The sequence below is a fragment of the Oxyura jamaicensis genome, chromosome 3, assembly GCF_011077185.1.
Source record: "Oxyura jamaicensis isolate SHBP4307 breed ruddy duck chromosome 3, BPBGC_Ojam_1.0, whole genome shotgun sequence".
NCBI classification, from domain to species: Eukaryota; Metazoa; Chordata; class Aves; order Anseriformes; family Anatidae; genus Oxyura; species Oxyura jamaicensis.
Genome location: NC_048895.1, coordinates 116,775,162 through 116,800,771, shown reverse-complemented (window position 1 = coordinate 116,800,771; position 25,610 = coordinate 116,775,162). Strand labels below are relative to the sequence as shown.

At 46.1% G+C, this 25,610-nt stretch overlaps 1 protein-coding gene across 2 annotated transcripts in view; it reads right to left on the bottom strand.

Annotated features, from left to right (window-relative positions):
• ELP3 (elongator acetyltransferase complex subunit 3) overlaps positions 1-25,610 on the bottom strand; it is a 92,675-nt gene that overhangs the window by 20,797 nt on the left and 46,268 nt on the right. For both annotated transcript variants that reach the window (XM_035321241.1, XM_035321240.1), the window contains exons 10-14: positions 22,730-22,923; positions 17,557-17,647; positions 14,335-14,400; positions 8,989-9,216; positions 6,586-6,667 (exon numbers count right to left, since the gene is read on the bottom strand). In XM_035321241.1, coding sequence (XP_035177132.1) covers positions 6,586-6,667; positions 8,989-9,216; positions 14,335-14,400; positions 17,557-17,647; positions 22,730-22,923 — 661 coding nt within the window. The remainder of the gene's footprint in view (positions 1-6,585; positions 6,668-8,988; positions 9,217-14,334; positions 14,401-17,556; positions 17,648-22,729; positions 22,924-25,610) is intronic.

The following is a 25,610-nucleotide window of genomic DNA, read 5'->3' as shown; positions in this document are numbered from 1 at the left end:
CTCCGAAATCCCAGCTGAATAAACAGATACCTGGCCGCCGCTTGAATGGTACAAGAGGTCCCCAGAAGTCCCCAGCAGGGACTGGAGCAGGATCCTCCTTCCGAAAGGAGAGCAAATGCTGAGTGCAGAACTCGAGCACCTGGTTATTGCCAAAAAGGAAGACGCGATTACAAATTCAACGAGCTCACTGGCCCACCCATCGGTCTCAAACACCAAGGTGGTTGGGTTTTTGTTCTTTGTCCTCCACATTTTCAGCACCTAAGGACACGTGGATATCAGAGGGGGGACATGTTTAAAACTGTTCTCGTGTAATTTAGGTTTGGGGGGGCTTTATTAAAGGGGAAAAAGGTGCAAATTTCAAGCAGGTACAAGTAGAAACAACCAAAACAACAACAACAACAACAACAAACAACACAAAAAGCAAAAACAAAAACAAAAAAAAAACCACACACCCCCCCCCCCAAAAAAAAACAAACAACAAAAGGCAAAGAAAACACACATGCAATTACAAATGCTGGAAAATGGAAAAACAGACATTTCAGATCAGACCTCCCCAGAGCTCTGAATAATAGAGTGATGCCTCCAGGGTCTACCATTCAGCTACCCAAGCCTGCATACTAATATACTACTCACATCAGAAGAGTAGAAAGGCACCACTCATGCAGAAAATTACCTTAAATGAGCAACGACTTCATGATAAACAAGCCGCTTGCTTTTTGACTTTGCTCTTTGATTTAGGTGGTGGGGGGCACCTCCTCCCTACCACTGGGGAGCAGAGAGCACGCTGCTGGCTCCGCACAGAAACCCCGCAAGCAGGCCCCCAAACCGCCCCGTTGCTGCCAACGTTTAATTCTGGTTTGTTTGGTCAAACCCCCAGGGATGAGGCTGGGATCGCCAGCATCCAGGAGGCAAGCTTTGAAAGGAGCATTTGGAGAATCTGCGTGTTGGCAGGACCGGAGGTATCACCACAGCGTCTTGTAAAGCACGGGGTGAGAATATCCAGGGCTTTTCTCGTCTCCCCTGACATCGGTACCCGAATTTCCCCGCGTGGTGCCAGAATCCAAGCTGCCCGTCCCAACCTGGCTCGCAAATGCTCGTCTTGCCTTGCAAATGCACTCCTAGTGCATTGATTCTAGAGTCAATTAAATGCAGTTCTCCCACCGGCCCTCTTCAGATGAAGTGATATTTAACTAGATACTCCACGAGGCAGCTGCTGTACAGCCGAGCTTGCTTTGTGCATCATTCCCCGGTTCATTGCCTGCGCTGACTCCTGGGTGCCTGATGCAGGGGACCTCAGATTTTCCTTTGTTTGAGAGTAACCTTGCATGGTTTTACATACTGTCGCGAAGGCGATCCCGTCGGTTCAATCCTGCTGCATCTTTTGCCTTGCCTGCTTGTAGATGAAACGTCTCTAAGAGCAGAGAGGCAGGTTTTGAGAAGGCAGGTTCAGCTGAACGTGTTTACCCCAAGAACAGCAAGAACAAAATACTGTGGGAAGAGTCTGCTGGGAAACGCTGACATTTTTTTGCTGGTACAAACCAATGTGCTCTGGAGGAGCGCAGGAACTGATGGCATTCGTTTGTGCAGTCCTGGTTTGTTTGTGCATGAAGAGGAAGATCTGCTAACTGCTTCACGAGTAGCTCAGCTCCTCACACGGAGAGAGGTCCTCGCCCTGCTCTGCTTAGGGCGAGCGCAGCTGGTGAGATGCAGGATGCTCCCCAGCCCCCAGGGTGAAACCAGCAAACCAGGGAGGAGGATTCCTGCTTCTACACCAGCCTCCAGAAGTGGGCAAGGTGCACTGGAGATAAGTCTGCCTTAAGCCACAAGTAATTCTTGGCTGAAGCAGCGGTTGAAAAGGCGGACTGCGAGCCTGCATCAAAATTTGGGTTGTAAACACGACAAAAGATGAAGCCCAAGACTCGACGAACTCAAAGCTTTGGCTAAAAACAAGCTTTAAGCCCTTAACCCCAGGGCAGGCTTCAAAAGGAGGATTACCACTTGTGGGCAGTGTGAGAACACTGGCGGTCAGAGAGGAAGATTCCCAAGAAAGAAAACTGTATTTATTTTTAAATCCCTACAAACTGCTATTGCTCACAGTTCTGATTCAAGTCTATTTATACCGCTGTGTATTACAAGCTGCTTGTATGGAAGTCACCTCCATTTCCTCGTGGATCTCATCTCTGAATACTTCCCACCTAAGCCAGCCTCACAATTTGGGGGTATTTTTTTTCCCCCAGTTGTTTGGGTTTTAAAAAGTAGAGGATTGTTTGGGTTGAGGTTGGAGAAAGAGTTGCTGAGGAGGGAGCACAAAAGGCATCCCCATACATTCAGCTCCTGTGTCAGGTTTGTCTTGCTGCTCCTTCCTCTGCCCACTCTAAGGAAAGCTCCTGCAGATGGAGACAGGAAAAAACAGGACGGAGCACACGCTAGCAAGAAAAGGACGCGTGGAACAGTCGGATGGACACACACTTCTGATTTTCAAAACTTACACAGAAAAATAACAAACATCTCCGTGCAGCGTTGCCTGGGGATTGTGCTCTGTCCATCTACACAAAGCCTTAACGAATGAGGATAGCTGAGCATGCTTTAGAAAGTGGGAACCTGGGACAGACGCAAGCCAGACAAAGGTTTCTGGTGTGTATTATACAGAAGTAAGGCCACATGACAATAATTTGTTATTTATATATATAAATATATATAAATGTAAAAGTTTCCTTCCAAAACATGCTTGCAGAGTGCTGTTTTTTTGCAGCAGTGTCCTTGCTTACAAACAGCAATATTCCTGTTGGTGCCTGGACCAAAATCCCAGCTAAGACAGTACCAAGCCCATTTTCAAAGCTGCTACATTCTGAAATCTGCAGAAGTGACGCTCACTAAGAACTCGGGGACTGTACACAGCGGGTGTTCCACAGCACCAACCCGCTAGCACGGGTTTATCCTTGGCTTCTCCCAGATCCACCTAATTAATTTTTTTTTCAAAGGCCATCAATCTAAAGCAGGCAAACATCACGGCGGCAATTCATTAACATCCCCGTATTTCCCCTTATCTTGGGCCGCTTCGTCTCTTCTTAATAGCTAGGAAGATTGGCATGTCTAAAAATATCCAACCAGCAATGGAAGCAAAACGCCGGGGAGCCCTAGCGATCCCCATCAATCCTCGCAGCACTTCAGAGCCTCGTCCGGTGGTCTCCTGAGTACACCCTGCCAGTTGGCACTCTCCGAGGCAGCCCATGAATCAACATCCAATATCAACTCCGAGGCACTGATTACTCGAGTCATTTATTACTTCGAAGGTGACCAAAAGGCTATTTACATGTGCAAATCGAGATGCTTCAGAGTACCATCGAATGCGCCCTGAAACTTTACCTCCTGATTCCTATGCCAGCTCAGTTCCTCTCCCCTCGCAGGTGAATTTAACACCGGTATGATGCATCAGATTTACTTTTAGAAAGTTCTGAACCTCCGTAACTGCAAAAGGCAAAGGCACAGTTTCCTTAAACACATGAGACAGCGTGCTCGAGCAGCACCAACAGACTGGGAGATGAGTCACCGGCTGTAATGAACGATTTTATCTCTCGTGGAGACTACAGAAAACAGGTGGCATGAGTTTAATTTCTATTCACAGCCTTGTGATTGTGGATTCCTGACTGCATAGGAGAAAGATGTCGGGATCAGTCACCCCAAGCCGATTATTATGGTCCTAGCGATCTTAATCAGGAGGCAATCATGACTTACTCACTTGTCTCCCATTTACATGTTTGTATCAAGTGATTTTACAGTACTGCCTGACAGAGAATCACATTTTGATGTGAACACGGTGAAATACGCCACTGACTCACTGCTGAGGGGGGAGGAATTTGTGCCCTCCTGGAAGCAAGGAATGGGAAAGTGCAAGACACGACGCCTGACCCAGCGAAGGGGACATGCGAGCTTGCAGGGAAGTGAAAACCTGTTTAATTCAGAGCATTGACTTGGTTACACGTGGGAAGGAAGCGGAGTCAGAGGGGAAAAGATTGTGACTGAAGTCCTCTGGGGTGCCTGGATGGAGGAAAATTGGCTCTGGCAGCTAACACGCTCCTCCATGGTGAGAGGTTTTCTAGCAAGTGAGGCTCTGACGGCCACACTTGGACATACCTGGCTCCCCGATCCCTTCTCTACAGGGGGAGCAGACCCCAGAGCAGCCGCATGACTCCTGGCGTGGAGAGAGGGAAGTGTCTTCAGTGATGGGCAGAGCAGAGCAAGGCTCCCGGGCAGCAGCGGGACGCCAAGGGACACCCTGCCACTCGGGGCAACGTGCTGCCCTTAATCCATCAGTAGGAGATGTCCTAGGGTAGGGAACAGTCGCAGATGACGACTGCTGCTAATTTCTAACCAGAGCTGAACCTGAATCTTAGGGATGAGCCCTAACCTACAGCCAACGATCACAATCCTTTGGAAAGCCTTTCCTTAAAACCTCACGCGTTTCTTTTTGAAGAAATGAAAGAGAGAAGGAAAGTATTTCTAATTTGCAAGATAAGAACTGTCAAGAGCACAGAAACTCAGCGATTCACTCTGTTACTTTACCAGCAGAGCCTCGGGAAGGTTTTGGTCCAGAAGGACTAGCGCTGACCCACACAGTTCTCTGGCAGAGAGCATGCAGCAGCATGCATCGCGGCCCGTTCCCTGAAGAGGCAGTTTGGATGTTCTGGCACTATTTAATTAACTAGGACTGATGTAGCCATTAAATGCCAGGCTGGAAAATACTGGTGAAGAAAGGACACTGTTAAAGAAAACACTGCAACAAGGCGTTAATAAAAACACGTAGTACTAATGAGATAGGGAGCCCTGCGAGAGACATTCTGAAAGCAGATTTCCCTTGCAGGCTTCTCTCTAGACAGCAGGGAAAATTTTGCAATATGTTGGAGCCCTAACCTTCCAACGGCTTCCCAGATTAAAAATCTATTCCGAAACCAAAAGCAGCAAAAACAAGCTCATCCTCCAATGCAGGAAGAACTTCTGCCTGCATTTGTATTTCAGATAAAACTTACGGGAGAACTGAAATTCAAGTGAAATCATCTCCAAGGAAACAGCTGGAAAACTTCTGTTGGTTGCAGCTGCTGTAGTGGTCTGTTATAGAGACAATTTGTACCCTATCGTATTCTGCAGTCCAGGAAAAAGAAATTAAAAATCACAGACAAGGTCTTGGTAAGACGACACAGACTGTGCACGCAGCAGGACAGACCTCTTGCACTGCATTTCAATGCAAAGAAGGCATTCTTCATATCAGATTGCGAAAATACAGCTAAACTTAGTAACTTCCACAGATCATTTTTTAGCAATGGCTTTGTGTTTTCTGTTCTTGATGAGCTAAATGTTCTTTATCACAGGGAGATTGCGGCTGCCTCTCTCCGTGCATCCCAAACCAAGATGCTACCGGCCAAAAAAAACACCAAAAAACCAACATTTCCACTTGAGGAGCTACCTGGCACGGACATTTCTTAACCAAATGAAATTCCCCGTTCAAATTTTCAAATCGACTCCTGTGCAGCAGCCACAGGGCAACACGGCTGGCCTGTGTCTTAAGAAAAGAAGGAACAGGGAATCTAGAGAATACAGAATTATCCTGAAGCATCTGGCTACCGCCTGCGCATTGTCCTCGCTCAGGCTCTGGCCCTCGTCACGAGTACTTGTTGAGACAGCTCACTTCAGCTCTCCTGCACCCCGTGACATGACACAGCTGGAATCACACACACACACACGGGCTGTTCGCTTCAGCACTCGGCAGCTTGGATCCGATCTGTGGTTTGCTGCTTTTCAGTGGTTTTTGGTGGGGAGGGAGAGGGTTATTGTTTTTTTTTTTAAAGCCCTAAGTTACAGCTCTTCTTGTCAAGTCCCAAAGCACAAACGCATCTCAGGCCAACAAGAGTTTCTCTCCCCATACAATTCACCAGCTTCCTCTGTTACAGAACCTACATGCCTGTAAAAGCTTTCTGTAACTACCGTAACTGCTAATGTAAGAATAAATTAATGCACAAAGGTACTTCTGACCTTGACTTCACACACACACACACACTGTGAGCTGCTGCCGCTCTTTTTAGTCACAATGCCTTGAAAATGAAACAGGAGAAAGGGCTGCAGCTCCTTCTTACACAGCTCGCTTCTTCATGATAATGCCTAATGTATCCTAAAAGCACATCTGTCCACCCTAATGACGGTACTTGGAGAAAGGCTCGAAAATGGAGGCTGGCAATTTTCTATCCTCACCAACTCTGGAAAGCAGCCCTCAGCAATAACAACCTGTGACGGGGCCGAATCAGCGAGCTCAGAAATAGCAGCCTTCGGAGGAGGAAGCCACCCATGGTCACGCAGTCTGTCTCCTTCAGCGCTAAGAGCAGGATGGATCCCTGCGGCGCGTCCTCTGGTATGCTGCTTACGATAATAGTATTGTACTGGACAAAGCTCTGATGGAATTTGACTCCATTACTAAGAAGCATCTGCTGATGCTCATTTTCAAGCTAATACGATGAATGTTCACAGCAGTGGTGCTAGCTGTAGTGGGTTTATTTTCAGATTAAGATGAAAAAAAAAAGGATAAAGCAGAGGTACCTGAAATTACAGCAATTTTCCATGACCCATGCTCCTCCTTGGCTATTCTTTCTGCCTCCTCCATGAGCAACATACCGAAGCCCTGTAACAGGAGAAATAGCAGGAAGAAAATATAAGTTCTGTAAAAATAGAAAGTATAAGCAAGGTCAGAATGTAAGCATTAGTACATTTCCAACAGGCGTATGTTCAGGCACAGGAATGATCAGAATCTTATTGCAGGAGAGGGCAAAGTACAGCGGCCTGGGAAGAGCGCTGCACAGAGGCACTAACGCTGAACTTTACCGGGCAGCTTTCCCAGTTTTTGGTTCTTTCTTCTTCAGAACGTGAAATTATGCAGCTCTAGTGCCTGGCAGCTTCTCAGGGGCAGAAAGAGAACGAAGTTAAATCCAGTGAGGGTAAGTCAACTTGGTACGCATCCCGCGACTCCTCGCGCTGAGAAGTCTGTCCTGCTGAAATGACCAAGCCCCAACACAACCATCCATCCTGACCTGGCTTAATGCTGGGGATCAAATACGGAGCACAGGCACTGGATGTGGGTGCCTATACTGTTAAATTGCAATTCTGGCCGGGGAAACCAGTTGCAATGGATGTGGCTAGAGCTGCCGTTGGCTTTTCTGATACAACTGTTGCCTTAGAGCCTCACAATCTTTATTTCCACTGCCCCTCCGGGAGCCAGGAGCTGTTCCCGTGCCCGTTTCAGGCTGAAGAACCGAAGCACGCAGCGGCCACCAGGCTTGTCTGGGTGTCAAGGCCTGCATCGAGCCACCTGCGTGCCTCCTGCAGACCTACACCGCTCTCCGGAACTCCCGGGACACCTCCGAGGCTCAGCTCGTGAGACAGAACATGCCAAAGCAAAAAGGATTGCAGCAGAACACGTTAAGATTCTGGAGCAGATCCACGCCTCTATTTATGGGTGGAAATCTTGCACAGCAGGGGTGCTACTGGAATCAAAATAATGCTTCAAAACAAGGGAAGAGCCTTTCCACTCTATTTAACAACTTAGTTGTCCTATATATCTGGCAATAATGGATTGGATTAATTCACTTCCAACATGCAGGAACTATGGCTCTTTGTTCATCTCTTTTCCTGACGACACGTACAGACTCAGGCTGCGCTGAAACCCGAAGTGGATGTGATTTAATTCTAAAAACACTTACCACTTCGAGGCGTTTTTAAACAACACACAAAAATCTTCGTTCTAAAATGTTCCTCTAATCAGAAATTGTCCCCGCAACAGCAAAAAAACGTTTTCTGCTTAACCTCTTGAACGCTGACAATTCCAAATGAACACCAGTGCGTCACGTGCCATGAAATTTCAATTTCCAGCCTATTTTAAGGTCTGCAGTTGGCTACTTCCAATTGATTTTTTTTTACTTTTTATTTTTTTTTTAACACTTCCGACGACCACTTTTCCCTTCTTAAATTTTGAACCGTCAGCTGTTTTGCAGTGGGTAAATTCACCATTCTTTTGTTCTTATTTTTAAAAACAGCCACTGCGTTAGGGCCACACGTCATCAGCGTCCAACAGAACCGCATCTTACCACATATACTCAGGGAAAGATTAATAAATACAAGGAAGTTAATTTAAAACATCAGCCCTGAGCGGTTCTGGCACCGAGGACAAACTGATTGCTTTTTTAAAAGCTCAGTTGAAAGGTTCAAAATCTACCAGGGCAAAATTTAATTCACATTTTTTGCTCACCGCAAGCCACGGCATGTTACACGCAGCAGAAGGATAATGTGCAATTTTCATACAACTCACTGCAAGGAATGAGAAACACAGCTTTCCGCCCCATTCTTTGCATTTTGAGATAAAATATTCTCTCGTTCAGTAAATGTTCCCTTCAAGGAAAACTGGGAAGGACCAAAAAAAATCTCGCCTTCCCATCTGTAATTACTTTAGATTTCAGAAGTGAAATTCATCTCTTGAACAAGATCCATTTTAGGAGGAAATAGAAAGACACGACGGATGTATCCCTTTGTTTTGCTCTTACTCAGTTTGCAGCGAAGTCTGATGTATGAACAGTACAGGATATCACAGGAGAGATACCTCACAACCAGAGCTGCTTAGCACTTGAAAGCCAAATTAGCAGCAGGTAATGAGCTCTCGTATTGTATGGGCATGAGTAACGCAGATAGCATTCAGCCATGCTTTTTATTTTAATCTCAGAGCAGTGGTGACTGCCTAAACACTATCACGCTAGCAAAAACTCAGAAACAGCAGGATTTCAGCACAAGAAATACAAGAAGGAGCTTAGATTCAATTCTGTTTTTCACTGCAGTTGACTGTATTCCAAGAAAGAATGAAGCTCGGAGATGAAATTAAAATTCTTCTCTAATTATACTGGGAGGGTGGGGCGCAAAAAAGAAGCACAGATGAAAAATAAAGATGGCTTGAGGTACCTGGTGCTGGAATTTTGAAGGATCCCGGCTGCTCACTGGGACCACGCTCCCATACACGTGCAGCTCCCGGACGATGGAAACACCTCCTTTCAGCTCGGGTCTGAAGGACTCCTCTGAACACTTCCGCAGTCGTAGAAGGCCAACGAGAATGTCCTGTTCTGGGTCTTCGTAGGACAGGAAGGTCTCCCAGCCACCGTTGGCCACATAATCTCTTCTGACCAATTCAATCTGGTCGGAGAGAAGAAGCAATGAAGAGTACGAAGAGGAAAAGACAAGAGAAAAGAACTGTTAAAGATATTGAAGCAACATGTTGAACAGACCAAAACCAATTTCATGGGTCCATAAACTATGATGATTCAGAGAAGACATGAAGTGCTTTCTTAAAGGCCAATTTAATTCCAGATGGATTTCAGCAGTACTGGATAAGAACTGATAATCCTGCAATCATTAAAGATAAAAACCCGGACCACTTTGATAGAAACATCTTTGACAATGGGACAGAACTACTCTTCTGTGCCTATTTGCATGCTTCCAGAAGGGCTGGGAACCCACGTGGCCGCCAGTTTTTAAGTCAGCAGCCTAAAACCGTGATTCTTAAGTTACTTTTCATAATTACTGCAAGATCGATGAGGGCAGCAACTCTTTTGACTAACCGAGGGACTTGCTGTAATTGAAATTCAGCTCCAACAGCAACTTAGCTAATGTAGAACGAGTGGTTTTGCATCTAAACCTGCATTTAGGACTGTGTCTTTACTGATTTGCACAAGAAAAAGCCTGAGGTGTCTATAGAGCATGGGTTTTCTAAGCAGCCATTAACTTTACTAATTATCAGCTGTTTTTTTTTTCCAGCAAACACCCTGGATATACCTACACGAGCAAACTGCAACAAGCGTTGATGTGAAGCAGTTGGTGTTGAGTGTCCGTTGGGTTCCAGAAATCTTTGCAACACATCACAAATCACATGTAGGTTTTACAGAATCAGCCTGCTTACTCATTTAGATTGTATCAGAGACACCGAACCCATCCCGACAGGTACCCTGAGAACTGACCAGTAACAACACACCACTTGCCTCAAATCCAGTTTTCGCTAACGACCTACATAAAGGCAGTTCTGAGGATCACAGCAACTGGAAAGGAAAAGCAAAGTGGGAGCTGACGGTGGGGAATACAATCAAGATCATGCTTGGGTAGAAGAAATTGGTTCTGCAGAGCACCTAGAAGCTATAAAGAGTAACCGATGGAGAAGAAAGCAGAAATGTCTTTTTCATGTTATCATGACCTACCATCATCAAGGATCTGCCCCAGGACCCAAGAAGCTACACAAAATCAAGCTTCCTCACGGCAACGTGAGACCTGAGCAAACCTCCCCTAACGGTAGCAGCGTTTATTTGTAGCAGAGTTAGCACTGAGTTAATTTGACATATCCTGTTGCTGATGATGAAAGTCACATCTCTGGCGACGTGAGTCACTCTATTTGTGCCCTGAATTGAGCTGCTGTGGCTGGAACAGCGACCCAGCCTTGCTGCAGGGACTTCCTTGCCCATGTGCAACAACCAGCTGCTAAGCAGACCAGAATTATTTCCCTCTTTGCCTGGCTCAACAGGTGAGTGGCTGCAGCCCTTGCGTAGCTTGTGGTATTGAGGACCTGATGCCCACACAGAACACGGTTGGGGGTTTTCAGTTCCAGTCTCACCCCAAGAACTAGGCACCCGTTAATGTCTCAGGTACACTAGGTGTGCTCCTGGAAGGCAGCTTCTAAATTAACCTGAAAGCAAGCAGGTTTTGTGTTTCCTGATGGTTTTGAAGTTAGAGACTGATCAGAGTACTTATTTCAAAAGCCCACCCCTGAGCTAAACTAAAACCATTGTGTAGACATACCTCCTCAACTTTGAAAGACTCCTTTGACTCTAGGAACTCAAATGTGAATGGCCAACAAGCGGGGATGCCCTGTGCACAAGCGTGGCACTGGTGTATCCAACATTTCCTTCCCGATGGCACAATACAGGATTGATCCCTGTCTACACCTTGCCATGCTCTTCCCAGTACTACTACAGAGACTCAAGCAAAGGACATCTGTATTTTTTTTTTCCTGCAAATCCTCTAATACCCAGAAATCCATGAATTAAAGATTTGTTTACAGAAAAGCCATAAGGGATTCTGTCGCCTGCCTGCTCTACTCCATGACGAAGCCTGGGTGAGCACAGCTCACAATTAAATCCCTTACTGACTACAGAAGCAGGGCTCGTTTCAGCACTGACGTACAGCTCACGGGGTAAGTGCCCGAACAGATGTCTGCCAATGTGCCAAATTCTCTGGCAGCACAGCTACACTCCAGCTTGCTAAGGCCGGCTGGCGCGGGCTGGTCCAGATCTGCTCCTTGTGTACATAACACCACGAGTAAAATGGAAATGTACGGGAAAACAAGAAAGTATGAGATTTTCCGAAATAGCCAGATTGGGCTGTTCGTGTCATATGGGGAAGCCACCGCAGACAGGCAGTTAGGTTGAAGCTGAGTGCTGATGTAAAAAACACGATGTTGTTATGCGCTGCTATACTGAGAGTTCAAAGCGGCAAGATTTGAGGACTTCTGAGTTCTCCCGAGGACAAAAACAAAACACAACCGGAAAACGTGGCTCCGTTGCTTGTTCTCCAGTAGGCCTAGGTGTCCTGTTATGCCAACATCCAGTCCAAAAGGCACTGGTAGACAGATGAAGTAAGACTGCAGGAACCTTCACCAGGCAGCTTTATACTGCGTGTATTTTTGTAGCATCAGAAGCACGTAGCAGACAACCTCATCTGCTCCGAAAAGTCTTGGGTCAAGTCTTTTGTATTCCCCACCGGGCGTAACAGAGGGGCCTAGGATAAAAAAAAATCCCCTCAAAGGGTTTGCAGCGACTCACGAGATGCACGAAGCTTTCTCCTTCTGGGCTACTGGTAGAAACTTGGCAAAAGCCAGCCTGGCTCACCTCCGCGTCGCTCGGTGCACAGCCACATACTGCACGCTGAAGTTCCCTACGGCAGTCCCTCCTCCCTGCACGCTGGGTAAGAATAATTCTCATTAGGGTGGCTGACCATGTCGATACGCAGACCTGGCTGGTGCGGTCTGTCTTAACCTTACCGTGACAAATAAAGGGAAAACCCAGGCGCTGATTACACCTGACCTACAGCAGCTACTCCCTGCTTTAAAGCCTGCCTTACCCTCACTAAGGCTCTACACCAAGATCGTTATCTTGATGCAAAAAAACCCTGTTTTGTAGAAACAGCAGCTTCTCACAGATATGAACACTGCATTAGTGTTAAAGCAGAGATCGTAACAGAGCTGGCATTGCCCCTTGCCTTTCAAAACCTGTCAGTCCAACCTCTCTTTCCAGCAGCAATCCACCAGAGCATTTTTAAGGCTGTTACGTAGCGCTACGCATCTCTAACCATCCTGAGAGCAAGCGAATACCTTCGTCTGCAATGGAGAAGTGCCACTAATTGAAAAGGGAGCTTAGAGACAGCTCTGTAAATAACCAGCTAGGGGAAGTAATCCACTTCAAACCGATTTGTTTGAAAGACTTTTAAAAGCAGACACACCATCACCATTATGAAAACCCATACAGCCTACTGATCCTGAACAGAAAGAAGTTGCATAAAGTGTAACTAATTACAGGAAACGATTAATTTATTTTACATCTGACATGATCGTCTCTCTTACCAAGAGAATGTGTTGTTTATTTACAAAGCCGAGAAAAACATCGTACCTTGTCATTAGTCTAAAGCTCGTGAAAAATGATACCGCCTTCTGAATTTTTCTCCTGGTTGCTGTCATGATAAATTTGGCTAGGACTACATAATGACATCCTCCTGCCACTCAGAGACATGAGTTTAACAAAGGGAATATTCAACATAATGTTGCTTTGAAAACCCGGTGATAAGCTATTTGCTAACTACTCTAGGAATTTACAATTTAAATTAGATTAGCACTGCTGACAGCAGACATCTTCGGAAGATATTTTGTGAAATGACCACAGATTAGGAAACAGGGAAGGGGCGGAGAGGCTGTGCAAATGGGTCTGTACAGCACAAATCTAGCAAGAACAAGATAATTTATTTGGGATCATTACGGATTTCCATGCTGGATTTCTGCTATGCAGTCAGCGAGATGGGAAATATTCCACTCCAGCTGACTCTACATGACGGCAGGAGAAAAACAGAATATGGCTCGCAGTAGTCTCTGATTTGCAAAGCGAGGACATCTTTCAGATACCAAGCTCGGAGAATATTCATGCTACTTCTGGCACCTCACTTGGAGCCTCTTTGACGCCTAAATACGCCGCAGAGCTTCCAAAACGCAAGTGAGAAGACCTCAGCTCGGAATCTCTGTGCTGACACATAGATTAGTCCCGGTTTAGTCAGTCACATTTAGAAAGTGGGTATGTGCCCGCTGCACAGCGTGTCATTCTGACAGCTTTCTACTTGAGAGGCAGTGCTTGCCGTCTGGCACAAAGAATTCATGTTTGAAAGAAGAGACAATATGTGATGAACAAACTCTGTAATCACTGCAGTCTCTCCTTGCTGTCAGCAAAGGAACAGGAAGAGAATACTTCCAGGATGTCGTTTATATGGCACAGCATACGTGCATACTCAGATGGATCCCACACAATACGAGGTTTGAAAGCTCATCTCCTTGGTCCCAACATGGCCATGGACGTCCTGGCCACTCCCTGGAAGAATCGATCCCTTCTTGTAACTGGAGTGAGATGGAGGATTGGTTTCCTGAACTGAATGTCTCCAGTTCAGCCGCGTATCTTTTCCTTTCCATAAAATAAGCATGGCAATCTTTTTGTGAACTATTTCAGGAAGGGAAAATACAACATGTGTTACGTGCTCAATGGACCCGCTGACATTAATACGTACAGAGAGATGTGCAGAAGTGGATTTATACATGCTGTGTTTGCCTATACAAACATACACATCCACACAAAAGGCTGTAAATTCGCCTTGCTAAATATTGGCTCCTGTTCAGCATGCGCATACTGTGGTTTTGCTATTTTCCAAATCCATTTTTTTTTTTAACGAGGGGGGAGAAAAGGGAAGGTTGAGAAGAGGTAAAAAGAATTGCTTGTTTTGTTACAGCAGTGCAAATACTCAAATAACTGGTGACTGTAGTCAGTTCGTTGAATATGGTGGGCCATAAATTCCAACACGTGACTGCTGTCAAACAAAAGACCTCCAAGGTGGCTGCGAAAATAAATGGAAAACTGGATCCAGCTTCAAAGGCAAACAAATGGATCCCAACACCCCCATAAATGCATGTAACTAATTGTGTCTGAAGCAAGCTCTTATAAAGCAGACAAATCCTACCTGATACGGTCTCACTTTATGGTGAATTTCTTGAATTCCAACCTCTCTTGTCCTTACGTCACGGCACTTGGAAAAGAAAGGGAGAGAAAAATATTAGGGTCTGAAAAACACGGATTTCCAGCCAACCGTTGGGTTCAAAACTAAGCTGACGTAGCATGAAGTTGCAAGGTTGAATTTCAAATGGGTCGGCTTCAATATATAAATGCTCACCAGTCCATCCCTGATACATCTTGGAAAGAGTTCTTTGTACTAAATGGGAAGACATGCTGGTAAAAATCAATTCACTGAGCAACCATTATGGTTCGTGAGGAAAAGTACCCTTTGATTCACAAACGGCAGGGTCTGGAGGGGAAGTCAGCATCCATAGAAGAAAAACAGAGAAAGACTTTGGCATAATGCATTTTTACCCTACACTGGAAAGATCTAATGTTGGCAAAATCTCTGCCAAGGCACCAGAGTCCTTAAATAGTCAGCTTGTGATTTTCAGCAACTCTTTTCTTGCTCTTAAACGATCGCACAAGAACTGGTGCTCACTGCTGCGCTTGAAGGAAGGAAGACAGCTTTCACCAGCGGGTCGTAATTGCTCCATCAGCAACAACACCTACCTGGCCGTATGTTTCCAAAAAGCCAGACTTTTAGGCAGGAAAAGAAGGAAAATGCAATTCACACAGTAACTCGGAACACCCAAACCAATCACAGCTCTATCTCATGCCCCGTGCTCTTCTTAATCCTTTTCAATACCATTATCAATATACGACAATCTCCCAAATAGTAGGGGAAAGTGGGTTTTTGTTTGTTCTTACAGTGGGCTGTGCCAAAACTGGGATTCGCTGTTGTGCCATGACTCTAGAGCGAACTCTTCTTTGTTTTACAACTGTCTGACTACCCGGAACAGCGCAGTAAAAGGCAGGGCACTTCCCTCTCTTCATGAAGAGCCTCAGACCTGAGAAAGGATGACGTATTCTTAGATGACGGTGTTAAATTCTGTGTCCCAATCTATCGTTTGCATGGCTCCAGTTGCAGCCAGCGGCTGGCAATCACAAAGGCCAGCATCCTGTGCCTCCAACAGGGCTGCTCAGGAATAATTTCTTGCCAGCAATCGCGAACACCAGTTGTGGGGTTGGCACGCCTGATCCCCAGCCCTCAAAAACTCCTCACCGAGACATTCTGCAAAGAGAGGATAAACCAGAACTGCCACAGCTGGCTGATCTTTACTGAGCATAGGTATAAGATTCCTGCAAGTCCCTTCCTCATCTTGGCCTTCTCTCCTTTTCCAAGCCAAGAGAAAAAAGGACAGAGCACATTTCTAGTTTTCTCCTCTGACACGAGGAAATCACACCAGTACTTTACATTTCAAGCTATATTGCAGCAGACTGCCTGGTTCCTCATTCCACCAGCTGCAGTGTTTCTGCCTCACTAAATTAAAATCTATAATCATCTGCACAGCAGCGATTTTTTTTTTACAGATTTGGGTCTTCTAACAACGATGACTGCCAGCTTGACAAGCCCTTTAATGGTTCAGCTCAGTTACCGGGCTCAGCCCTGACCGCCACAGATCAGATATCCCCGTTTCTCCAGCTGGTCTTGATCAGGTTCAGATCAAGTGAAGTGGTTTTAGCATCAAAACCGGGGAAGAGTTCACTATTAGCCCTAAAGAGCTCAATTGAAAAGGCTTAGCTGCAGCACGGAGGTTGTCCCCCCTGCCTGGTTTTGAAGTGAAAAGCCAGCAGGAGGGATGGAAGCTTTTGCGGCCAGAAAAGCTGTCTGCCAAATCCCGGCTTGCTACCGGAGAGAGTCTGGAAGGAATGATTTAAGGAGAAAGTGCAGGGCATCAGCTCAGGAGAGATTAAGTTGGTAGAGAAAACCCTGCTGGAAGGAAGACAGTCTGGAGTTTATTTGCCGATCTTTTGCACCGCAACTGCCAGATCCAAGTGAGATGGCAACGGCAGTAGGGAGCTACACGTAGCCTAGAGAACAATCCATGTTAAACACCGACAACGTAGTTCAGCAGCGTGAGTTTATGTGGGGCTACAGGTACACAATACACAGCACAGCAGATGAAACCTTTATTATTGCTTCTTCGGTATCCTTGGTATTTAAGCAAAGAGATTAAAGGTTAGCTTGTGTACATCTGTAAAAGCTGTAATTACTGTACTGCCTCAAACCATTCCTCTATTTGTTTTCTTTTTTTTTTTTTTTTTCCAAAGCCTTCCCCTCTGATCCCCTGTGCCCCGATTAGAATAAAACAAAATCTAACTCCTCCAGCGGCACACGCAGCCACACATCTGGATTTGGCTTTCGTATCCCTCCTGGTGCGCCAAGGCTCTCACTATAGTCTGGGTTGCCTCCCTCTGGCCTCTTTCCCATCCCGCTGGATGCAGTAATACCTTAAAACCTCTTTAAGGAAAGGTGAGCTGGAGGAAGGGAACACTACATCACGTGTATGGAACAGCTGTGGTGAGGATCTGCCTCTGCACCAGGACACCAAAGCAATTAAAGCCCTACAGGAACAGGCAGAAGGAGCATGGGGTTTGTGTGATGTTTTGTCTACGGACTGGGGTGTCCCAGTCCCAAGGAAGGCAGAACTCAGGCATAACTTCATCAGAGGCTGCAGGATTTTAACTTCATCAGAGGCTGCAGGATTTTCAAACTATGGCTGAGCAGAATGTGTGGGGCACAGACAACGTTGACCTCCTGAGGAGCATCACAGCTGGGTACGCATACCTGCCTCTGACTCCAAGTATAATTGCACTTCCTCCCTCCTCTCCTCTCCACTCCTGCTCATATTTTTCATTTGACCTTAGAAATATCAAGAATATCAAGACTCATTTGTCTGTGCTGAAATCTCTCTTTGAAGATTTGTCTGGCCTCAGCCTAAGAGCTTTTCTTCCAATTGTTAGTCAAGTAAGTGCATGCGTGGGAAAGAGAAAGGAAGAAGAATTTCTAATAGCATAAATTAAAAATAAACACTCCTGCCTTCTCTCTGGTTTAAAAGGTTTCATTCTGTTAAAAACCTGAATAAAAGAAAATAGTTATCAAGTACCTTCAGGAACGGGGGTAAATTCTAAACTAAAAACCACCAAAATGTGTCAAACAAAAAGAGGTTTTCCAAGATATCATCGTATCATATTCTGGTCACTACTTTCTTCTCAAAAAGGATCTGCTGCTTTGTGTGGAATTATCGAACAGCTCTCCCTCAACACCAAGCGACAAATATTTTACCTGTGTCCCAAGATCTTTCATCCTGGCCAAGGCAAGCTCTCTCAGGTTCCCGTGCTCCACTCCGGAGCTCACTAGTGGCATCGGAATATCTCTGCGTATTAAAGGAAAAAGAAAAGCCTCAAACAACTGCATTAGCAGGCAGTAAAGCAGAAAGTACCATTACGGTCACCTCGGCCACGATCCCAAATAGCTGACCACAGAACTTACCTGAATTACCTTTGTTTCAAGTATTTGGTTGAACAAGAAATAACACAGGCAAAAAAAAATCAACTAAAAGCAGGAGGAAAATGAAGGGAAAAAGCAACGGAGTTCATTTTAGTAAAAAAAGACCGAAGACAAAAGGAAGCTTTTACAACCCTGAGAAATAGGCTACAATTTTGCTCTCAGTTCTTTGCTTGAAAAACTGAAAAAAAAGGATCACCCAGCCCAGGCTGTGCCTAGCCTAGGACTCCAAGTCAGATGTTCTTCATGGTCACTGCTGCTGGAGACCAGGGCTTGGCAACCAGAGCTCGCCTTTCTGCCGGGTCTGAGCTGAACGCCCGTCGGGGAAAATTTGTCAGAATGACAACGTTTTTATGTCGGGAAGCTTGCTGTTTAAAAGTGAGAAAGTTTTGTTTAGCTGATGATTTGCAGCAAAGCCCGGCCAGAAAATTGAGGGTCTTCCTGTGGGAATATAAATCAGTGGGTCTGCAGACGGCAAGGCGCCCTCTTTCAGCTCTCCAAGGGAAGTACTAAAATTGAGTTTGAGAGGAAGACGAAATTTGGCCTCTCCACTGCCTTCCAGAGTAGTTTGTCCCACTTGACATTAGGAAAGCAGGATACTATCCCTAGGGAAGGGAGGATTTATGGACCCAGACCAAGCTGAAAGAGAAGCATGACGATTAGAAGGACATCCCAACCACACACACCTTCTCTTGAATGCAGTTTTCCACAGCAATGCCAAATGCTTCTCCTCCCTCCTCCTGCTCAAACTCCACCCTGGCCCTTCTGATAACACACCAGCCCAAGTGCTCTACTGGAAAATTCAAAATCCCTCAGATCCTCTCCAGAGAAACAAGGGCTATACAAGTGTGAAAGACGCTCAGCATGTTGTAAAATAGGTTGGTCTTAATGCGTAGACATTCCTTGGTGAGTATTCCTCCTTTTGAGTAGACAAAGAGTAAAGCACAGAGTATCACAAAAGCATACAGAGAAGGAGATGGTTCAGGGAATTGGTAATGTAATTAGCTTAATCCATCTTGGTTCAGTAGTGATTGAAAGTCATCACCATCTAGCAGCTGTCTGATGACCTCTTAAAATGTATTAATTGATCTATTCGGTTCCTTGAGGACTTGCATTCGCATCACGGCCACCACGAACAACTGCTGGGTTTGGCAGCAGCTGCGTAAAAGAGGAAGGTCTTCAAGGGTCCTAAAGACTTGATCTTTGCGCCGCTTTCGCCTTACAGAAGCCTGGGATGCTGGCAAGGGGCCAAGAAAAGGAGTTTTTTCTTTTACTGTAAGGAATGAAACGAGTGCTTCAGACTCCACCATTCTCTTCCCATTTCAGCATCGCACATCACCAGTTCCAGGACAACTTTCTCCAGCATAAGGCTTGGGTTTTACTTCCCCGCCCTGTTTTCCTCACTCTTCTTTCTCCAGAAGCCAAAAGACCCATGCAAAATGCCTCGTCTCTTACCCTCGCGTGCCAAAACGTTGAGGCAAAATACAATTAGCCAACCACTTTGTTTATTCCGTGGATTTCTTTGAGTAAATACGACGCTGTAGAACCAACGCAACATACTTCAAAGAGCTTCAATTAGAGGAAACGAGCACTTCACATTGTGACTAAAGGACACACTAGAGGAGAACAGCGTTTTCATCAGGGCATGTTAGGTCTACAGTGATAATCTAACTAAAACGCCTTTTTTCTAATTATGGAACGGCTCCAAAAAGTCAGACTCTATGTATTTCTCCTGGAGGGACGTAGATAAAACAGCCTAACATCTTCCAGTACCAAGTCTTTAGCTAAATCCAGAGTCAGCTATGAAAGAGCAGATAATCTACTGTAAATAAATGGAAGATTACAAGATAGAGTAACTTGAGCCTCTCTCATCTCCCTGCTAGGCAACAAATTAAATTGAAATATAAATGTGAAAAACAAGCTTTTTAATAAAAAGCAAGCAAGAAATGGCTTCTCTAGCTGCACTTCAAATGAGGGCAGAGTATTTAAACAAATACCCCGTGCGCATCGCTAGTGTGCACATTAATGGCCTGTTTTGAACACCCACCAGACAGCCATGTACTGATTTCAGGAGCTGTTAAAATGCTAACTAAGTTGAGGGATACGGGGGATTAAATCCCGACCTTCCTCTAGTTCATGTGCAATTTGCCAGAAGCTTCAACGGGGCCTGGTTCATCTTCTGTTTGTCAAATGCTCAGGTTCACAAACATTCAGGACAAACACAGCAAAAAGCATCTCCAGAGTTCCGAAGTAACCACAAAGAATTATTCCCCTCCAACCGGCCATTAGCATCTCAATCTTTCCGCGGCGTTTTGCCAGGGACGCCTCTCCCGCGCTCCCCCAAGTTGTTAAATTGAGTATTTTCAATATGTGGCAGACTACAAGAATATCAAGCCCCTTGTGTTTCCTGAAAACCTGCTAGTAGGGATCTCACACGGTGGCCCTAATAAGGAAGGGGATGGATGGCTCAGCCTTTTTCTGGCGGTGCTCGGTACAAAACCCGAATGCACGTACCGAACAGCCAGGCAGCGTGCAGGGAGCTCAGCACAAGCTGCCTTCCAGGAAGGCAAGCTGAAACTGGAAGGATGGCAGAAATAGAGCCTGAAATGCAAGAGGTGAAGGAGGGAGGAGCTGGGGAAGCAGATGGGAGGGAGAGGGAATGGGAACATCGCAGGGGGCTGCAATGGGGAGCTGGAAACGGTCGCTATCCTCGGCGAAGCAGTGCTGGGAAGAGGCCACGAATGCTTCAGAAATCTGGCTTTGTTCATTATTCTGCTGCACAGTCACACAATGACCCTGAAAGCAATTTAGATCAAAGTAATAGCTTTTGGACTTTGCACTGGAGGTGTAAAAATCTGTAATCACCACGAACAAGTTTCAGATAACATTGAGGCAGTCAGCAAGAAAACAGCTATTCCACTGGAACATAATAACTGACAGCTGGATGACAGCTGGACGGGGGCTGCTGCCGCCGACAGAAGAAACCCGTCATCAGGCTCTGGGAAACCAGCACACCAAGCAAACCCCTTGCCAGGCCCGTGTTCTTCAGGAGAAGACCTGCAGACTTCTGCTTTCCTCTAAGAATCAAGCCATTTGTTTCAGATACGACCTACGGTAAGAGCATCACCAACAAACGGGCCACTACGGCTGTACTGGAATCCATCAGGGAGAGAGAGATGGGCGTGCAGGGAGGAAAGCCAGGAGATTTGCTTTCAATAATGCTTCAACAAATGATGTGAAAAGCCTGGGGGAACATCAAGTAGATATTTCCTCTAAGATGTGTTGTGCCTTCTTAATCACATCCTTCTCAGAGCTACAGCCACGAGTCTCTCGCAGCAGAGGAGATCTGCAGGAAGGATCTCCTGGTCACTGACTCCATGCCTCTGTTACCACAGGCTGCTGAAACGTGTTCACATTCATCAGCCTAATCAAGCTTTACTATCTTCCTACTTTCTTCTCCTCCTCTTTGGTGACTCTGCAAAGCTCCAGAATCTCATTCCTTTGGCTGACAGAAAATTTCCACCTTCCTGTGTCACTTTATCCGAGGCTATTTCCCATTTCGTTCCGTGCCCAAATCAATCTTCCCATTTCTTAAAAGGTTATTTTCCTTCCCTCATAAACTCGCAGAGATTTTCTGTCCACCTCTATCCTTCAAAGAGAAGACTGATGCTCCTGTGCACGTATTTCCACGGTTCATTTTCTTGAGGATGGGGATTATTCCAGATAAGGGCTTACCGAAGTCTGCATTCATACCTCTGTCTCCAAAAAGTTATCTTGGGAAAAAAAAAATGCTTTCCACAGCTGCTTTCACCAGTGGCTTATTTATATTAAGGACCAAGACAGTGGAAACATTTTCTCCTCTGCTGTTTTCACATGGCAGTCTCCCAGTTTGCAGCACAACCTCCTCACAGCTTGATCTCAAACTTCCCTGAACTGCATCTCGTCTTGTTATCACTCCAGCTTCAACACCACCAGGCCTTGCTTGTGCATCCTCTCTTTCAGTGATGCTTTGCACCACCCACAAGGCTTCCTCAGTCCCTAGTACTTTTTGTATTAGTGTCAATAAATACAGTTTGGAGCAAGGTTGTTTTTTAAATGGATGTTTGAGAAATTCCACTGAAAATGCTGCATCCATACTTTGCCAAGGCTACCCAGGGCTTCTTGCCTTCAGCAACTTTCTTCTCTGCCTCGTTTTCCCACTTATCCCTGCTCCATAATACATTTCCAAAAGGGCACAAAAATCAAGTGTCCTAAAGAAGTCCAGCCAGGTGAGGTGTAAAGCACAAGGCTTTCTCATCCTGCACTGGCACTGGCACCATTTCTGGCTCGTGTAGCTGGAAGCCAACATGCAAAAATAGGTAAGTGTGCTACAGCCTCCCTTCCTACGATCAGACCCGTAGAAGATAACAGCAGAAAAAATAATCCAAGAAGGACCCCACACCGAAAACACAATGCTAGGGCAAGTATTACTTATCGCCCCAGGCAGGGAGGCTTCTGAATGGAAATAACAGCGCTACCGTAATACATTTATGAAAATCCTGCAATGCCCATGGGGAAAGACAGGAAGTCTTTAGAGCAACAGGAAAAAAAAAACAAGCCTCGGAGCTCCTGTAATAAATATAGGAAACTTCGCCCACAGCCAAGAGGCAATTATCCATCACTATCATTAGCGTGATGCGTGTGCCACATCCTATGCTCGTCTGACTGGCAGTGAAAACGGGGCCTCCAGAAATCCTGACGTTCCTGGGTGTGTTAGGGAGGCAGTTCAATGTAAATGGCTTCTCGTTCTACTTGGCCTTTCCCATTCGGAATAGATAGTTTAAAAATCTTTAGTGCATTGCTGATTACGACTGAAAAATAGCAAGAGGCCGAGTCAGATCTTGCTGCAATTAAAGCGAGAATCCCTCCAAGTGTGATAAATCAATACCCAAAGCCCACCACAGAAAATTACCTCTGAACACGGTACACACGTGTCCACGGTGGGACGAGAGCCAAGATTCTGGCCACCAGATCCACCAGGGTGCTAGGGGGGTAGCTCTTGTATCTTCCCGTCTTCCACAGCTCGTACAGACCAGTGCTGCGGATCACGAGCGTTGGATAGAGCTTCATGCCGTCCGGGCGAAAAGCAGGATTCTCAAAAAACTCCTGCAAAAGTGGAACAAAAACGTGTGTCAGAGAGAAACAAACCGGATCTCCCAAGGCTTCAATGCCCTACCAAAACGAGTTTCAAGACGGGTTCTGTAAAGCACAATTGTAAGGGTGGCTCAGGAGTGACTGGCTTACACCGAATTTTCAGTATTTATCAGTTCACGGGGTTTTTAGAAATAAAAGTATATTATAGACTTAAAGAGAAAGCCGATAAAGAAAAAAACCCCGCATGACAACGCTACCAATCAAATCCGTGCGTCGCCGCTGCCTTTCAGCGCGAATTCAATAGATACCGCTCCATTTATTGTCACAGACTCTGCTCAGAATTAGAACAATAGCAATGAGCGTACTTATCTTCCATCTCAGCAGAGCACATTTAGAGATTAATCAATGTGTCTGGGCCACATCATTTGAATAGCAATGAAGAAAACCAGATTTATTCCACCATGAGGTTCTGAACAATCCTGGAGAACGGGAGGACACGCTGCATCTCCTGCTAACTTCGGTGAATAAATCCCTGCAGAGAGCTGCAAACTGAACACTAGCTCGCACTACACATCAATCACGGTGGTGGTTTTTTTTTTCCAGATTAAATTTCAGCAATGACAATTAAAATAATTGACTAATAACAATAATAATATAAAAAAACCACACATGTAAAGCATCCTGAAGCAAACAGCCATTAAACCAACCTAAGTGATGGTACAGTCCTTTGAACTGCATCTCCGGGCTCAATATAATATTGCATTAGACTACTGCACACTTGAAATCTACAGCTTGATCCCTCTCTACCTTAGTGTTCTTGTAATAAAAACCCCTCAAGTTTATTAAGCTGAGTTAACGGCTGGCTATCGCGGTCCCACCAGTTGCTGCGCCAGCTTTGGTGCTCCCCAGCACTTTGCTTTAGTGCTTCGATGCATTCACGTGGCCTGGCCCCACTCTGCGACCTCGCTAGGTTTCCTGCCGCTGCTGTGTGTTAAACCAGCTCCTGGAGAGCTCCTGCAAGCCCTGACGCCGGAATAAAGTGCCATTAGCAGCCTGCTGGGAGCAGGACCTCCCCGCGACGAGCGCCTTTGTTGCTGCACAAACCCATCCTTTAACTGCTTAAAGAAACGGCAAATGGTTTGCTGCTGGCTCGAGCACACCAAAATGGATCTGCACGGGCTCGAATGCGTGCGAGATCCAGCACAAGGATGGGAGGAAGGGAGCAGGGGGAGAGGAATGGCAGGACCACGTCAGCCTGGGCTGTCTCAGGCAGGCACCCCGCAGAACCCCCGGCCAGCTCCAGCAGCCTCTGTCCCGCACGCCCACACCGCAGCTCCTGCATGTCTCCTCGAAGAGTGCCCAAGACACGAGGCCACAAAGCACCCCGGAGGGACAAGGTACCGTGTGTGTGTCCCACTAAACTACTCGTGAAGCGAGTGGTTTGCAGAGAAACGAGCCAAACACAGACAGAAACCGACAACGGGACCCCAGCATCACGGCGCTCACGCTCGAGTGCGTGTGGGTCCAAAAAGAGGCAAAAAAGGTTGGTCGTCTCCTTTGCCCAGCTGTTTATGCGCTCTGCACAACACCCCTGCTCATCATGAACCTCGTATCACCACCAGGAGAGGAAAAACACTCCCTTTGCCAGCTCCGTGAAATCATCACCATCACCATCATCTCTGAGGCGAGGACGTTAAATGACTTACTCGGAGGCACTCGGGGCTGGCTCGCGCTCCCCAGGCAGCAGACATGACGCCTCCCTGCTCTGCCCACGCCTCCTGCCAGCTCCAGTTCCCGCAGACCCTGGGCCACGATGACTCACCTCACTGATGCGGGAGAACGCGTTTTGGGGAGAATACTTCTGTTTCGGCGTTGGACTGGGTTACGGAGCAGCCTATCGAGCTGCAGGGGTGAAGTGGCGGAAGCAGGATCTGCCCCCACGTGTTATGTCTGATGAGAGCACCTCTAGGTTCGTCCTCCCCCTTGACCCAAGGGCTCAGTTTGACTTTGCAGGTAAATCATAAATATCAGAAATCATAAATATCATACATCATAAGTATCATAAATCCCAAGTATCGTAAATCCCAAGTATCATAAATCCCGTCCTGGTGGCTGAGAGGGAAGGCAGACGCAGCGCCCTTGGCCAACCACTCTCCTCATTTCTTTTGTGCCAGCCCCAGAGTATATTCGACCCTCAAGACGCAAAGAGGGAAAAAAAATGAAAATTGCCAAGCCCATTTTCAAACCAGGCAGCTGAAGCAGGTGTTATCCAAAACCATACAGCGTACTAGGGGTCTGAGAAATAATTTGGAGCAGCGTTGTCCTGGGCCAACCCGAAAGGACGGACTTCTCCCTTCTGTGAGTTAGAGGTGCTCTAATGGAAAAGAAAGCAACTGTGAAAAAAGGAATGAGACAATCTTGTGAGAAGCGACTGCTCTAACGAGAGGAGTTATATGGGCAAGCAGAGCTGAAGAAGAGAAAGACATTATGGTAAGAAAGCAATGACGCTTCCACAATGAGATACGGAAAGGTAAATAAGCCACTCCAGCAAGGAAAAAAGCTTCCAGATAGGCAATGTATTAATATTCACAACAATACCGAGCTGAATGCAAAAGCATCTATGATTCACCAGGCAGAATATTTAAAACATTCCCTGATTTACATTGCAGATTAAAGGCAAACGCATCAACACAGTGTTA